Source organism: Lepisma saccharinum, chromosome 12, assembly GCF_977018435.1.
Source record: "Lepisma saccharinum chromosome 12, izLepSacc3.1, whole genome shotgun sequence".
In the NCBI taxonomy this organism is placed as follows: domain Eukaryota; kingdom Metazoa; phylum Arthropoda; class Insecta; order Zygentoma; family Lepismatidae; genus Lepisma; species Lepisma saccharinum.
In genome coordinates, this window is record NC_139240.1 from 69,247,078 (window position 1) to 69,264,858 (window position 17,781).

The following is a 17,781-nucleotide window of genomic DNA, read 5'->3' on the forward strand; positions in this document are numbered from 1 at the left end:
TTTGTTTTTTTTATTTACCAAAAATGTGTGCCTCTAAAAATTAACAATATTCACTTCAATCATAGTTCTTACCGTACATTCCACCCCCAGTAGACGCAATAAGACTTAGCTTGATTCCTGGCCTCCCCGATGGTGCAGTGGTAGCATCGTCAAGGGGTCCCGGGTTCGATACCCAGTGGAAGCACGAGTAGTTCGGATCTCACTTTAAACTGTAGGCCCGGTCCCGATTAGCCTTACTGTGCATAAAGTGGACTTAAAACAACAAATCAATCAATCAACTTTCCTTGATTCCCAAAAACTTCGGATCTATTGACATTTGGCACAGATGTGGAAGGAATGTGGATGATGACATCAAAGTCATAGATTTCTGTCAAACGAGAGGTTGCAACAGGGGTTGGGAAGGTACAGATAAAGAAGGCTCCCCTCTGGAAGAAATTTCAAAAGTCTAGAACTGGGATTCCCAAACTTTTCCGTTTCACGGCTACTTTAGTATTTCAAGTTTTTTCCACGGCGCCCAAGTCAGAATGTCGGCCTAACTAGCATTTGCAACACTCTGTTAGTGTGGTTGGGTTGCTTCAAATTCAGAAATATCTTATGTGTAAAAAGTACTTAATATTTAGAAAAATCATATCATTTCTGTGAAAATATAGGAACATTTCGCTGCTCCCCTGCAAGCTAGCCACAGATCTCCAAGGTGGTGCGGTGCACACTTTGGGAACCACTGGTCTAGAGAAGCTTCTAAATACTTGCTCCTAGTTAGATATTGGGGCTCATAAACAAGATTGAACGATTATAATAGCTGCTGTTCATGTTCTGTGAATTTGTCTTTCATCAAGTTGTGAGGCAAATAATATCTGCTGTCTACATTTTCACTCTTCACCTCAAACAAATTAGAATACAAAATAGTTTTACCTAATGTCAAGGGGACTGGTGGCAGTGTCAGGGGGGCTGGCCAAGACTTCTAGAAGGAAAGGCTGGGGTCAGACACGCTTCTTTTCGCGACTGCCGCGGGTGTGACGTCATGGCCTTACAAAACCCAGCTGAGTCTTTACCCCATATGGAAAGAATCGTGTAAAGGCTGATCTGTTTTGTTCTTTTCGCTCCTTTTTTCTTGTATTTCTGGATTGTTGGGTTCAGGGTGAGAAATCCTAGAGGGGATGAGGGGGATTTCCCTCCACCAACAATCTTGGCCTCAAAAATCCCCCCACCAAATATTTCCTGGGGGAAAGAGTTTTTGTTATAACAATGAAAAGATAAGCAATTACTTTTAATTTCAAATATACTTTACTAAGAATAATATTGAAAACACACACAAATTAGTGTAGTTGTGAGTGTTGAATGCTATCTGTCTCAAGAGAAAAAAGTAAAGTAAAGTAAAGTGTTCCCCTGTGCTTAGCACCACGCCATGGAGGCATATAGGGGGTGTGGGGGTAACGCCCCACACTTTCTTGATCCGGTCGTGAGTGGGGGTGATGTGATCAGCATCACGCCCCTGACCGCCTTTACCCCCCCCAGGGTTTCCCCCAGGTACCCATGTTATTCGACGCTGGGTAGGCGCCGGGGCCGCTTCCACTGTTAGAAAAGTTCCCGGATTTGATCTGTCTCAAGAGATCATTAACAAATCTACATCAATACGCATAGTAAAAGTAAAACAAGAATGCAAAACAATAATAACTTTGAAATCTAATTGATTTATATTAACATAGTGCACACACAAACTAAACAAAAACTTACACATAATAAAACCACTTCAACTATGTCATAATTTGTTAACATCTTTAACCGGTTAGTAATGGAATTAGTTAGCTGCTTTACACTATCTGATATGTATGAAAGTAACAAATTAATTTCTAATTAATAATCATAATAATTATTTTAATTGAGTAATTTATTTTTACTTTTAATAACATTTCAAATATGTACATCATATAATTCACACATATGTTTGTGGGGAGGGGGTTTTAGGTTAAGAACTTTCTCCCCCCCCCACCAGTTTTCAATGATTTCGCACCCTGGTGGGTTGTGAGGTGTTGCAGTTCACAATGCCTTCAGTGAGGTGTTGCGACCTGTCGTGATCTCCGATGAAAAAATAAAAACAGCGGGTGACAATATATAACTGAACACGTCGCATCTAACGAGACTGCTTAGTGGATTGCAATACCAGTAGTCTCATTACACAACATCAGGCTACCATACACTTCAATTGGGTTACAATTATTAGAATAAAAAATAATAATATTGTAATTTTTTAATAAAGGCTCTCACGAGTATAGTAAGATGAAAACTGCAAACATACCCCTCCCAATTTAATATCCAGTCCCCCACCAAAATTCCTATGTCAATTTTAGGTTCACTGTTGGCATTGAAGAGTTGAATCTCGACCTCCTCCAAATAAATTAATTCTCAATCGTCATACCAAAATTCCCACAACAGTCTAAGCGCAACAGTAATTAATACTCAAGACTTGGCTATCTCCCATCCTAGTGCTCAGTTTCCTTACTACAGAGTTGGAAACTTCCCCAACCAAGGGTAATTCCACATCAGAATTCACGATAAAAATTTAAGGTTTAATATGTAATAGCTGGCTGGATATTGTGCACCTCAAATAGTAGATACCGTGTTGCCGAGAGACGACACTGGTATGTCTCGTCGCGTGAAAATTCCATCTCTTCTCGTGTCTAGTCTCGTTAACAGCACTAATAATACATAGTAACTGTTATAATTCCCTTGGAAATACACAACTTGCTATTTATATACGAGTGATGATTAAATGACAACGTAGTTCAACTTCCGCCCTCCATTGTTCTATTATTTATTCAGTCCAATTTTCATCACAATCGCCCCCCCCCCCTCCCCCAAAGTTAAGTGGACTCAACCAGCTTTCACATACCGGCCTTTGGGCACCCCTGTTCGACATCCCACTCATTATATATATACGTATATAAAGTGAGCCTTGACTTTCTTCAGTTCTATGTCTCAAGTTTTCGTTCAGTCAAAAGTTGTTTAAAGTGTTTGTGACATAATACACACGGAACTTCCTCACATTCCTCCATGTGTAGTTCAAAGATTCATAAGACTCAGAATTGTAATCTGAATAAGGAAAATTAATGATGAAATAAATATCAATAGTCGAAGCAAAGTTACCAAATTTGAAGAAGTTAAGTGAAAACAGCTCCTCTCTCACTCCTAAAAGAGAGCAATAGATGAGCTTGTTTTCTTTTACATATTCAACTTATCCATAATTTTGGCTTTCTGCCCTAACAAAACGCATTACTAGGTGTATTAACCCCAATTTTACATGAAACCTAATGTTTCACAGAGGAATGTGACGACATATAAACTACCAACAAAATGTGTGCGTAAATGGCTGTGTAATCCAACTGTAAGGACATACATTATGTCGGATCCTAAGCAAGTCTGTGTATTCACTCCCAATTAGCTTCTGGGTATAATTGCGGCTCTTTTTTGTTCATAATTACTGCTTTGATTCGGCTGCGAAACCGGAGCATAGAGCGATCTGTCCGCCCATGACGTCACGCCTGACGTCAAGGACCATGTGATCAGGTATGGCCCCAGCCTTCTCCTCTACTAGTCTTGGGGGCTGGCACCCCTTGGCCCCTGCCTGGCTATGAGCCTGTGCACAGATAGGCTAATCAGACTTGACCTACAGTTTAAAGTGGGATCCGAACCACTATTCAATGTACCTCCACTGGCTATCCAACCCGGGACCCTTTGATGACAAGGCCATGACGTTACCACTACACCATAAGGGAGGCCCAAGCAAAAATAGAATAAAGTTGGGAAAAAGTAAACATCGCCGGAGCCGTTGAAAGTATTAGCCCCTATGAAATTAATTTTGTTGGTTTACAAAGAAATGTATGAAAAATATTGATTGCTTTGCTTGCAATGCAACCCTGTGCCCCCTTCGAAATTTCCACAACACCCCTGAAATTTTTCACAAATTCCCAATTTATGGTCAGTTTGGCTCTAAATTTACACTTACACCCTCTAAACATGAACTTCCTCCCTCAAGATAGAACACTCTGGATAAACCCCTGCTGCAGTCATTCTAGAAGACCCAGGTTTTTGCTTGCTGCAAGTAAAAAACAAGAACTATGTACAATCATTTGATCATGATGATATGATATACAGGTACTGACCAACTGCGAAGGCCTAGACTAGCTATAGGGGAGGTAGGTAGACACATGCAGCAAAGAATGCTGTAAGTTTCGGATCAGTATTTTGTTTGCGTTTCGTTCTTTTGTTTATTATTGTTCTGTTTGTTGTGGCTTTCCATCCCCATTTTGCAACTGCAATCAATGGTCAGGTGGCAGGTGGACTGCAATCCACAATTTTCCTTTCATATTGGAATCAAAAGGCTACAATGTTATAAATAATATATTATTCCCAGATTAGATTTTATTTGAACTATGCTTAGGCTTCCAATGTCCCTGTTTGTAGAAAGTAAGACTCATGCACTAACCTATTAACTAACTAACTAACTAACTCTCTAGCCTTCTTAAACCCGAAGGTTCATGGCTGCACAGGCCTTCCATCTTTCCCTATCTTGAGCAAGATCTATATACTCTTTTCCATCCCTACTGATTTCCTTTAGGTCCATCTCAACGTTGTCCCTCCATCTTCGTCTTGGCCTTCCTACAGGTCTCTTACCATCAGGTTTCCCAACAAGAATCCTGTAAACTCCTCTTTCCTCTCCCATTCGTGCCACGTGGCCTGACCACCTAAGTCTTCTTGATTTAATTATTCTAATAATATCTGGACATGAATACAAATTATGTAGTTCTAAATTATGTAACCTTCTCCACTCACCTGTCTCCTCATCCCTTTTAGGTCCAAATATTTTCCTAAGGATCTTATTTTCAAATACTCTCAATTTATGTTCCTCTTTCAATGTAAGGGACCAAGTTTCACATCCATATAATACTACAGGCAAAATTACTGTTTTGTATATTTTAACTTTTAGTTTCTTATATTAAACGAGAAGACAAAAGTTTATGAAGAGAGAAGTAACATGCATTTCCTGAATTAAGTCTGCTTTTTATTTCCTCTTTAATATAATTTTCATTTGTTAATATTACTCCTAAGTATTTGAATTTGGAAACTGTTTCAAACGAGTTGTTATCAATAATTAGATTTTGATTATTACCTAACACTTGGTTTCGGCCTGTAAGCATATATTTAGTTTTCTCTTTGTTAACTTCCAAACCTATCTCTTTAGCAGTTTTGAAAAATATTTTAGCATTATTCTTAATTGTATTCACATCATCCCCCAGTAAGTCCACATCATCTGCATATGCTAACAACTGAGCCACACCATTTAATTTTAGTCCGTCTTTAGATTCTTTTACCTTTCTAACAGAATATTCTAAGGCAAAATTAAAGAGCAATGGAGATAATGCATCTCCTTGTTTTAACCCATCATGAATTGTAAATTTGTCAGACATATTAATACCCACACGAATTTTACTGTGTGTTTCACTGGTGCATATTTTTATCATACTAACAAGCTTCTTAGGTATTCCAAACTCTACTAATATATTATATAATTTATCTCTTTTGACCGAATCATATGCTTTTTTAAAATCAATGAATAGCTGATGGACATTTTGATTATATTCCCACTTTTTTTCAAGTGTCTGTCTGATGTGAAAAATTTGATCTGTTACGTTTAAATCCACATTGATAATCACCGATAATTTCATTAGCATATGTTGTTAGTCTTGTTAAAAGAATGTTAGATAATATTTTGTATGTTGTTGAGAGTAGAGAAATTCCACGGTAATTATTGCAGTTCATTTTATCACCTTTTTTAAACACAGGAACAATTATGGATTCTTTCCACTGTTGAGGGGTTTCTTCTTTATTCCATATTAAACAAATTAATTTATGAATTTGACATATTAATGAATTTCCACCATATTTAATTAACTCAGCTGGTATTAAATCAATGCCAGGTGCTTTGTTATTCTTTAGCCTTTTAATAGCATCTTTAACTTCAGTCAAGTTAGGTTCTGGAACTAAAGGTTCTGCTGTGTGGACTTCATTTACTTCTGATTTATCTCCTACATGGACATTTAAAAGGTCATTAAAGTAGTTCTTCCATCTATTTAGAATATCGCTTGGGTCAGCTAGAAAATCACCATCTTTATCTTTTATCAAGTTTACTTTAGGTTGCCACCCCTTTCTAAACTCATTTACACCTTTATATAAATGCACTAACCTACATGTATTTAATTTCTTCTCTTTTTCTCTTTCAGGTATTACAAATCCAAAGGCTCCTCCTGGTACAAAAGATGCCACCAAAAGCTTTAATTATGATTACTCATATTGGTCACATGATGTAAGTATCATTTATATTCAATACTTAATAAGTATAGGGTGTCCAGAAAAGATTTTACCATTTTTAAGACATTTATTCGTACTTTCTGCAAAAAATAAAGATCTCTCTCAAAGTTTTGCTAACATATTGACAAGTTTACAACTTTACGAAGACTCAATATGTGCACTATTTGTGCTGCAACAGATGAGTCGAAAGAACATTTCAGCCCATGCGTTGAATCAGCATGTCCGTGTAACAGCAGCAAAGAGGTTCCAATGATGTGTTCTCTCACTTCCACCAGATCTCGAGGCAATGGTGGGACATACGCTCTGTCCTGGACGAAGCCTCACAAAAAGAGAATGCTTGATGGTGTCATGTCTGGGGACCTCGGCAATGTGTCAACGTCAGGATCAGTGTGATACATAAATACAACGTTGTGGGAGATTGTTCATTGAGGTATTGAATGATAGTAGGGTGGCACTTCTTCTTCTTGTTGCAATGAAATCTTATGAGTTCTTTTCAAGTTGGGGCTTCATCCAATTCTGGAGCATGTTCAGCTATGCAAGTTCAGTACCGGTTTCTTCTGCAAAGACAAATGGCCAACAAAGCTTCCTTCTGAATACGCAGGAATCTCTCTCATGCTCAGTGACTGCACGAAGGTTTCCGGAAGCTCGGATCAGAGCCTTACATCTGTCTACGCTGCCTCTGATGTTGAAGGTCACCTCAATACTGAACACGATTCCCCTGAAATCATCATTCTCAAGCAATTCCTACATGTTCACGATAAAGACCAAGCAGAGTGATTTGACTGGTTCATCGAGTGCCTCCAGAAGTTGCACCTTGTAAGCCTTCAGTTGCAAATACTTATGAAGCACATCCTATACTGTAGAGCAGAGCATTTAAACTCACAGCTTGCCTTTCTAACTGACTTACTGGGGCTACCCTGCAAGATTTGCGAAACTCTGTCCATTGCCTCCACCTAACATGATGGACAACTGGTTTTTACCTTTGCACAGGCAACCTTTGTCCAGGAATTGCAATGGGGTTGTTTTAAGGTGGATCAAACCTCAACTTCATTGAACTGTGTTCATACCTAGGTAGACATCGTTTTCACATATTCTACAACACAAAGTGCTGTGAAAAGAAAGAGGAAAAAATAAATTTATGAACACCATATTGTTGATGGAATGGTAAATTTTTGTAGTCACAGAATGGGCTTTGGTTACCCAGACTTGCAAGAAGAAGAAGAAGACGACAAAATGATTTCTGTTGTCTTGTCAGTACCATTTTACAAAAACAGTTTGCATGCACATGATAGTCTGGTTGCAATCAGTGCTTATTACAAGCCTCTCTCCACACTAGTCCTGTAAAAGAGCATAAACAGGTACAATCTTTTCCGGACACTCTTTATATTACGGATTTAAGCCATTTTTGTGTTGCTAAATCATACTAGGTCATTTTGGTTTTTCTTCAGTCTCTCATGTAATGGTTTTTGCAAAAACGTTTCATTTATTATTTTGGTACATTGTTCTTGAAACACTTGCATTGTGTGAATTTGTGGGAAATTTAAAATAGTGATATTTGCCATGTGATATTTGTCTGAATTAGGGCAACGGATTTGAGCTATTTTATGATTTTCCCTTTTAATTCACATCATCATGGACGTCCGCAGGATTTTTTCCAGGGAGGGGCAAGCAAGCAAGGTAATTTTTTTCCAGGGGGGGCAAAGGACACATATTTTCCTCCAAAATAGTGATGCACCCTCAAAAAAACACTGTTTCAGTCTTAAATTATCATGTTTCTTCAACGAATTTATAATAATTAACATAAATTACTGTGATTGAAATGAAATTATGTGTCAATTATATAATTTTTAGGTACACATTCATTTTCCAGGGGGGGCGTGGCCCCCCATTGCCCCCCCCTTCCGGATGCCCATGCACATCATGTTTAAACTTTTCTTTGTCTGAAGAATATCTGCCTGCAGTGGCAGCCATTGGGTCCCAAAACCACAGCGGGGGGGGGGGGGGGGGGGGGCAAAGACAGTATATTTTCCTTTGTAGATAAGATTTAGCATAGTGCGGGGGCAAAAGTGGCGAAAATTGAAGGGGAAACTGCCCCCCATCGCCCCTCCTCCTAATCGCCGCCACTGCCTGTTAGTATATATATATATATGTATGGGCTGGTTGTTACCATTATTTGCTACATGAAATGACATTACTTTTATGTCAACCAATTCATTTGATCTTGAAGAGTTGTGAATTGATTGAAAGTTCTTGAGAAATCATGAAGTAGATTCCAAGTAAATGACACTAATAACGTAGGTGCAGAAGTTTTGGGCGATTTTGAACATATGATTTGCAATGAACTCATCATTCTTGTTTCTTGTTCTTTTTTTTCTAGGAAACAGATCCATATTTTTCCTCTCAAGCTGTTGTGTATAAAGATATTGGTGTGGAAATGTTAGAACATGCTTTTGAAGGTAAGTTCAATTTTTTTAAAAAAAATATGATAGTTTTTTTTCAGTATGCTCTCTTTCTTATCTTTCTGCATGTTATGAATACATTTGTATTTTTGTTATCGACTGTTATGGTTCAGATTTGCTAAATGTGCACAATGCTCCCCAGTATGGATGCTTCGCAAGAAGAATTTAAGAAGTATGCACAGTGTGAAACTCTGAACTTATTATTGCCAACGTTAAGGAAACCACGTTTTTTCTCTTTCAAGACCACTGAATGTTGTTTGATCACACATTATTTTCAGTGTGCCGACCTCAGTGGCATTGTGGTTAGCACATCATGCTACAATGCCAGGGATCCCAGGTTTGAGTCCTGGCCTGCGCATGAGTGTTCTTTTTAATAGTCCCTTCACCAATTCCATCATGTCATCACTCATCCTCATCTTCGCGATTAGCCAAAAGTGATAGGAAAGCAAAGTAAAATAAACTAAATCAATCAATCAATTATTTTTTTTCAGTGACATGCACAGTGGCGTATTCTCCCATGCTTTTCACATGTACAGAAATTGCTGAAAAGGGTTTGTTTTGCTTGCAAGACTGCATTGGTATTTTATTTCTATTATATTGAATTAAAATATACAATAAATAAAAATTATTGCAGTAAACCAGGACAAATTTTTAAAGCATTGAACATGCCCCCCTCTCGCCTCCCCTCCCTACACACACACACACACACACACACACATATACAGCATATATTGCACTGTTGTGGAATGTTAGAAGAGTTTGCACCCTAAATTTAAATATTCTACTCTACCGAGTATTGGATGTACAGAGTGTCCAAATTGAAATGCCTAATTTCAAATGCTTATATGATACATAATGTACAGGCAAGAACAGTGTGGTAGGTGGTATATGGTAGCTTAGCTGTGGAAATTTTAAATAGGTAAGGAATTGTAAGGATTTTTTTATTTTGTATCGTTCCAGGTGGTGAAAAGTAAAAATGACAACCAATGCTGAAAAACGCAAACTGTGTTGTGGTACTCAGAATTGGGATCCATTATTGCAGTTCAACGACGGTTTCATGCAGAGTACACAGACCCCCTCGAGATGTCATTTTCACTTTTCACCACCTGGAACGATACAAAATAAACGAATCGTTACAATTCCTTACCTATTTAAAAATTTTCACAGCTAAGCTATCATATACCACATATCACACTGTTCTTACCTGTATATTTAAGATATTATGTTTAATATAAGCATTTGAAATTAGGGTGTTTAAATTCGGACACCCTGTATTTCTAGAAACAGATCTAAAGAGATTAACTTTATCTGTTCTCCTCATTTTTATTAGTCTATAATAGTGTTTCAACTTTGTTCCAGGGTATAATGTGTGCATTTTTGCCTATGGACAAACTGGTGCTGGAAAATCATATACAATGATGGGAAAGCAAGAGGAGGGACAGGAAGGCATTATCCCCCTAGTTTGTCAAGATCTCTTTCAAAGAATTAGAGACACTTCCTCAGAAGAAATGAAGTATTCAGTAGAGGTGAGTCTTGCACATTTGTTCTGATTTTTTTTTGGCAAATTCGGTAAATGTGCTTGAATTCATTCAATTATAATATACAGAGTGGTCACAAAGTGGGTGTACCCCCTTTTTTTTGCCAATACTACAGTGGTTGTTGTTGTTATAGCGATGTGATCACGTACCTGATAGTTCACTTGTCCAGGACATCTGTATGGAGACCATTACGATCGTCGCACAGCTGAATTCTACGCCATGTCCTGGCAGATGTTTTGCGGAGATATTCCGGCATCACGCCCTATCAGCATCAGTGAGTTCATTAACGTGACAATGACAGTGTAGCTTGCACTTAGAAATGAAGTTTCATGTGTTTTATCATGGTCGAATGATTGCAAATCCACATAAATTAAAACATACTTTCCGATGAAAAACCAGAAGTACGCCCACTTTGTGGCCACCCTGTACAGTGTGTCCATAAAGTCATGGTGGGGTTTGAGGCTTTGTAGTATCTGAACAAAACATCTGATTTACACTGCATTGTAAATGTACAGTGTATATACATACACAGCTATGGTACCATGTGAATTTTAAAAAAGCATGACTGTATTGTGAGACAGTATTTTAAAGATGCAGTGCTTGCCCTGTAATCAATTTACAAATGTTGCACGAGGAATAGTCGGAAAAAAGTTTTCCACATTTGTATTGCCAGAAAGCGTGGAGATTTTGGGTTGGTAATATGCAATCCTTCTTTTGTTGCCCGACGCATGACCTTTTCCTTGCAGAGGGTGCCAGCATGCTGCTGTGTTGAAGACAGGAAGAGTTAAGAAGTGTGTGCCTGGCTGGCATGGAGAACAGAGGTGTGTTGCAATCGTGGACAAAGGATTAAGTACAAGCTGTTGTTCACTACGAATGGGCATGTGGGACTTCCGGTATGGAAATTCATAACTGGCTTTCTGACATCAGGCATCATCCTCTTGGATGACTATGCGACACCCCACACAGTGGCAGCAACGGTAGTTGGTTGGGAGCACGTGAACCACCCACCCTACAGTCCTGATCTTGTGCCCAGTGACCTTTCTACTTTTTTTCTGTTCTGAAGAAGGCACTGGGAGGGAAGCGTTTCACCTAGGGATGTGACGAAGCTGAAAATTTACCGATGCCGATGTACTCGCCGATAATTTTTGGAACCGATACCGATGCCGATATTTAACCGATTCCGATACATAAGATTACACTGGTCGACATTTTTTCAAAAGTTGAACGATGTTTTGAAAAGAATAGGTGACTCTGAAAGGATTTTTCATGCTGAATTCAAATTTGAAAACCGTTTTGCTCCATCACGTCACAATTTTTCACAAATCGTGAAAACTGAATAGCATATAGGGGTCTATTATGGTATTATTGGGATCATTTGGGGTTTATATAATCATATTACAGACACATAGAATAAATAATTTTTGCAAATATAGTAATCAGTGGGACATATATTGAGATTGTAAAATCTATATTATATACTATATTCATGTACATTTTCATTTACACATGTCTAGAAAGAGATATAACATAGTGCATTTCGAATTACTGAGATTCAGGATCAAACTTCATTCTTTTTGACTTTCTGCCTTCCCCGACACCCGAAGTAGGAACATCTCTTTTTAACATCCAACAAAAATCTGCCATCATGGAAACATTCCATCGTCCCTGGTATCTCCGTTCCATCTCTGCCATGTCCTTGTGAAATCTTTCCCCATGCTCCTCGCTGAAGTGTCCGAGATTACTCGGAAAGAAATCTAGATGTGAATTAAGGAAATGCAATTTGAGGCTCATTTTACAACCAAGTTTACGTAAATTCGTTAGCAGATTTTTCCCAAAATGTTCATAGTTAACGTGTTTTTCATTGCCCAGAAAATGGGCAACCACCATTTTGAAACTTACCCAGGCATCCCTTTCCGTAGCAGTCATTATTTCTTCAAAATCTGCATCCAACATCAGTTTCCGTATCTGAGGGCTAACAAAAATACCCTCTTTGAGCTTACCCTCAGTGACGGATGGAAATTTCCTGGCAATGTATTTAAAGCATTCGCCGTCCTTGTCTAATGCTTTCACAAACTGTTTCATTATCCCTAACTTAATATGCAACGGAGGAAGCAGTATTTTAGATGACTGAATTAATTGCCGTTGTGTCACATTCTTCTTCCCTGGAGAGAGAGATTCTCTACTTGGCCACGTTTTCACTTTCCAATGATTCTCCCTGTCCCGACTGTCCCATTCGCACAAGAAGCAGGGGAATTTTGTGTTCCCAGCCTGGAGACCCAACAACAAAGCTATCACTTCGAAATCTCCACAGACAGACAGACACACCATGTTCTTCATATTTCACTTTCAGTAGCATGAACCTCAAAGTTTCATAAGTTTCCTTAAGCGACACAGAATATGCAACTGGAATCGATGGGAACACATTACAGTTATTTAACAGAACACCCTTCAGACTAGTCTGTGATGCATCAACGAAAAGTCTCCATTCACTTACATTGTAAGAAATACCATACAATTCTATGACTTTCCTTATGTTGTTACAATAAACAAGGTTTTCGTCTTCAGTAAAGTATGGGAGTAGCTCTGTCTCTCGATGCCTGTACCATGAGAAATGTGTTCCTGGAGACAACAGGTTTTTCTTACTCAGTCGGGAACCAAGAAGTTGGGCACTCTCCTTTGGTAAATTTAGGTCTCTTACGAGATCATTCAGTTCATGTTGTGTGAAAGGTTGTGGAGTGCCTGTACTTGTACCAGGACAGAAATCGTCACTGTCTTCATAGTGTGCACGTTCAACTTCAGTGTCACTTGAAGTGCTGCAATTATCACTACTCGTACGTGGTACAGGTACAGGTAAATCTGGCCCATGAGGCACGGGCCTAATGGCCGATTGTATGTTGTTGGGATAGCTCACATTGCTCTTGTTCTTAGCACTAAAACCGCTAACATCTACGCGTATAGCACAGAAATAGCAGTCATCAATGTGATTTTTTGGTTCCCGCCATACCATTGGTATTCCAAATGGCAATGCTTTCCTCTTGCCACACTTCCACAATCGCAAAGCTTCCACACATGTTTTGCAAACTTCATGCGGGGCCCAGTTTTTGTCCTGATCACCTACTTTAACACCAAAATATTCGTGGTAAGCAGACCTCACAAATGTGGTGATACGTTGTCTTTGCCTCTTCACTACATAGCTTCCACAAATGTAACAGAATACATGGGGCGAGTTCAAACACTTCCTGGACGACGACGACATTGTCTCTCGACACAACACAGCACGAACTATTGACAATGACGAAAACTTTATCAAATATTTTGCATTCCCTACTGCTATTTACATATATAATATCTACAATACACTTAACTAAGGTTTTCGGATCACGTAACCTTATACACGGTAAATAAATTAAAAACTGTACTATTTGCATTAGTTGGTATCGAATAACAAAACTTAGAAACAAATTTATTGAATCATTCATTGTTACTAGGTGTCTTCAGCAATTTTGTTAATCATATAATGTAATAAGAGGTCCACTGCCATCTATCGGGAATATTATTAACTTCTAATTTCTGGGCAGGAATTACGATTTATACAACAATGAAGATTTCTAAATAACTGAGGGTGATACAACAAAAACAAGGTCACTTCTGAAATCAGCATCAAATGTAGTTTCAGAAACCACAATTAGTTTCCAAACATCAGAACCCATGTCGACCAGTGTTATTAAACAGAAATGGGATGTTATTTTCAGCATGACAAAAATAAATTTGCTATGTACATTTCTATTGCATATCATATGTATATACATATATATTCTCAAGAGATGCGAATGTACATTTGCATCTACAAAATGTTATGTGAACCTTTAAGAAGAACATTGATTCTCAAGAGATTAAACATTAGTACACAAGCAGTTCTTTGAAACGCAAAATGAATTCCTGTTATGCCAGATTCAACTTCAGAAACACGAGATTTGGAAGCACTTCAGGAAGTAACCTACTTCTTCCTTTATCACAAATCTGTTCAGCAACACTGAACACTCAATCACTGAATACTGATGCAGCAGGTATGCCCAAGTATTTTCTCAGCACTTGCTTCAGGTTTGAATATTCATTTTTGAATTTCCAATACAACAGCAGATCCTGGTTCAGCAATGTACTGTTTTATTTCCAATTTATAGTTAGGTTGATCCTCTGAATGAGTTTGCAATAATTTTATTACAGAAACTCTACAATAATGACGAATCATAACCAAATTTTTAAATAAATATTACAAAACTAGAATATAAAACTTATTAGAAGGTAAAAACTCTAGTATAATCTGTACCGGTTTAAATATCGGATTTTTGCCGATTCCGATACCGATGCCGATGTGTCAATTTCGGCTGATTTTCGTACATCTGTAATCGGCTTCGGCACATCCCTAGTTTCACCACTACAGCAGAATTGGAAGCTGCCACACCCAACTTCATCTGTAAATAGGACACTCAGTTTTTACAAACAGGTTTTTTGAAACTTGTGAAGGTGTACAAGTGCCTGAATCGCTGGGGACTATGTGGGAAAATAGTGTGATGTTGCCTCTTTATGTTCTTTCCCCGGAATAAAACTCTCTGCAGATGGCAGACTAGGGAAACTTTTTTCTGACTATCCCTCATAAATGTATTATCACATGAAGGAGTTTGTACTGGCAGTGAACCAGAGCAAACATTCACTGTGACTTCTAACTCTTAGGATGATTGAAGGAGAGTTTTTTTCCCCACATTAAATTTTACTATGAATTTAGTTACGGATTATATCCATAAAAATATGCAACTGATTATTTAGACTCGTAACGTAAAATAAATCAAAATGTGATTAACATAACATCTTAATCTTCATCCAGGTTAGTTATATGGAAATCTATTGTGAGAGAGTGCGAGATCTGCTGAATCCAAAGAATAAAGGCAATCTACGAGTCAGGGAACATCCACTACTGGGACCATATGTAGAGGACCTCTCCAAGCTGGCTGTCACTTCATTTCAAGATATCCATGATCTCATAGATGAAGGGAATAAAGCAAGGTAAAATTTCTAACATTTTTTCTTCATAAATTAGTTACAATTTAAGTTTAACTGAAGTTTCAACTTCAACTTGAACTGCAGATCATTATTTGCTATACTATAGTGTTTTGTTGACTGAGCTATTGGGCTGTGCAAGCCTTCCCAACATTTCATGCTTAGTTCATGCTGTATTAATTCAAACTGAAACATTTTACGAATAATTTATATTAAACTTTTGTTGCGAAAAAGACATTCTTGCATACATGCATGTGCATGTGTGTGTGAGAGAGCGAGAAAGTTAGTGAGTGTTTCTACTTGATAACAACTACACTGTATTTTTTCACTTTCAACTTTTCATTAGTATTAATGTATTTATTTATTTTCTTTCCTGTTTCTCTCCTCCTAATTCTTATTCTTTTCTAATAATAATAATAATAATAATAATTTAAAACTTGTAGATTTTTTTATAGTTGATAAGTGCTGACCTCTAAGTTGCTTTCCGTCCCAAGAATGCTGACCATTTTCACTACTTTTTAAAAAATCATATCTCAAAAACTAAAAATGAAAAATATATGTAAGTTTGATTCTTCCTCTTTATTTTGATATATGATATGTTACATTATAACCACATGGCTACCTTGGACGTTTCATCATAAATGATATGAAATGTACTAAACATAAAAAAGTGACAAGATATATGACATGCAGTGGCGGGGATTGGGTCCCAAAACTGGGGAGGGGGGGGGGGCAAGGTGCCAAAACTAGGGGGGCAAAGACAGTATATTTCCCTTGGTAGATAAGATTTAGCATAGTGCGGGTGCAAAAGTGCCAAAAATTGGGGGGGCGGCAACTGTCCCCCCTCGCCCCCCCCTAATCGCCGGCACTGTAGAGAAGCGAAACAAGCATATCGCTATCAGACAACGACGTGAACAGAACCGTTATGAGCATTTGCCCACCATCTAGTGGCAGTATGAGGAAGTATGATGTCCAAACATTACTCAGGATTGCTAACTCCATAAATGTACGGCAAATGACCGTTGAAATAAATTTTGAATTCAACTCCATATATATACGTGAACCGCACACTGGAGAAGTTCGGGAACTCCGTATATATATATATGTGATTGGCACTCTAAGTGTTAATAAAATATATATTTTTTTAATGTTATGTCCATATAATTAACTTATTTACCTATTAAATTTGAAAGACCCATTGTTGTGTGTGTCTCAAGATGATCATCCTTATTTCTGACTAATGAATATAACAAGATCTACTGCATTATCACCTCCCTGATTGTGTGGTGTTAATGGTGTCACCTTGTAATCATTTTGTGTCAGGTTAGTTCCCCAGTGGAAGCATATTGCACAGTGGTTTGGATCCTAGTTAACTCTGTAGAATATTTAAATGTTACAACTGTTAAGTATGATTGATTGGGTGAACACTGTCATAAATCATGTTTTAACACATTTTTGTGAAAATTTTTATCAAATTCTCAGAAGATACTGTAACGATGACCTATTTTAAAGTTGTAATTAAGCATAAACAAACATGTTGCTGTAGAAATGTAATGTATGTTTAATTCATTTAATTTTTTTGCTGAAAATGTAAAGATATATAATATGTTCTCTTTTTCACTCCACAAAATAGGGTAACCTGGAGTTAGAGTTGTTTTTTACTGCATACATCGCTATCCTAAGAATTGAAATTAAATTTTACATTGAAGTGTTAATGGCTTGGTGGATGACCACTACAAAATTACATTATATGTACTGTGTGTTTCACTCACTCTCAGTCCCTTATTTTCCCTTATAACTTTCAAAATAAGGAACGCAGTTCAGTGAAATTTGACATGGACATACATTGGTTATGAAAGAATAAATGTGTGGCAGAGCAAATCTATACTAGAACTCGTGTGATGCCTGTGTCTGCGCAAGTAGAATGCCTATTACTAATACTTTCTGTAACATGGAGAGGTATATTCAGGCATGCCTTGTTGCTTATGTCGACAACTTTCAATATTCACTATGAGGTCATCATGCCTCTCATACAGCAAGTCATGTCCATATTAAATTTCACTCAATTACGTTCATTAGTTTGAGAGTTATGAGGGAACATCAGGGGCTGGGAGTGAGTGAAACACCCTGTATGATATAATTCTTGAAGCTTTCCTGGTGACAAATGATGGAGAGGTTTTCTCAGCATATCAACCAGGTGATTTCCGGATAGGCTAACGTCACTGAACTTCAATCCCTGAAGCTGAGGGGGAAGCTGGGAAGCCTATCCGGAAATCAACTGGTTGATATTCCGAGAAAACCTCTTCACTCTTCATATTTTGGATGCGTGCGACTTACTCACTATCATATATAAGCATAAAATT

At 37.8% G+C, this 17,781-nt stretch overlaps 1 protein-coding gene across 11 annotated transcripts in view; it reads left to right on the forward strand.

The window, feature by feature from the left end:
• Positions 1 to 17,781, forward strand: part of unc-104 (kinesin family member unc-104) — a 192,674-nt gene that overhangs the window by 70,148 nt on the left and 104,745 nt on the right. For all 11 annotated transcript variants that reach the window (XM_083132594.1, XM_083132593.1, XM_083132596.1 and 8 more), the window contains exons 3-6: positions 6,279 to 6,361; positions 8,744 to 8,822; positions 10,185 to 10,351; positions 15,246 to 15,424. In XM_083132594.1, coding sequence (XP_082988720.1) covers positions 6,279 to 6,361; positions 8,744 to 8,822; positions 10,185 to 10,351; positions 15,246 to 15,424 — 508 coding nt within the window. The remainder of the gene's footprint in view (positions 1 to 6,278; positions 6,362 to 8,743; positions 8,823 to 10,184; positions 10,352 to 15,245; positions 15,425 to 17,781) is intronic.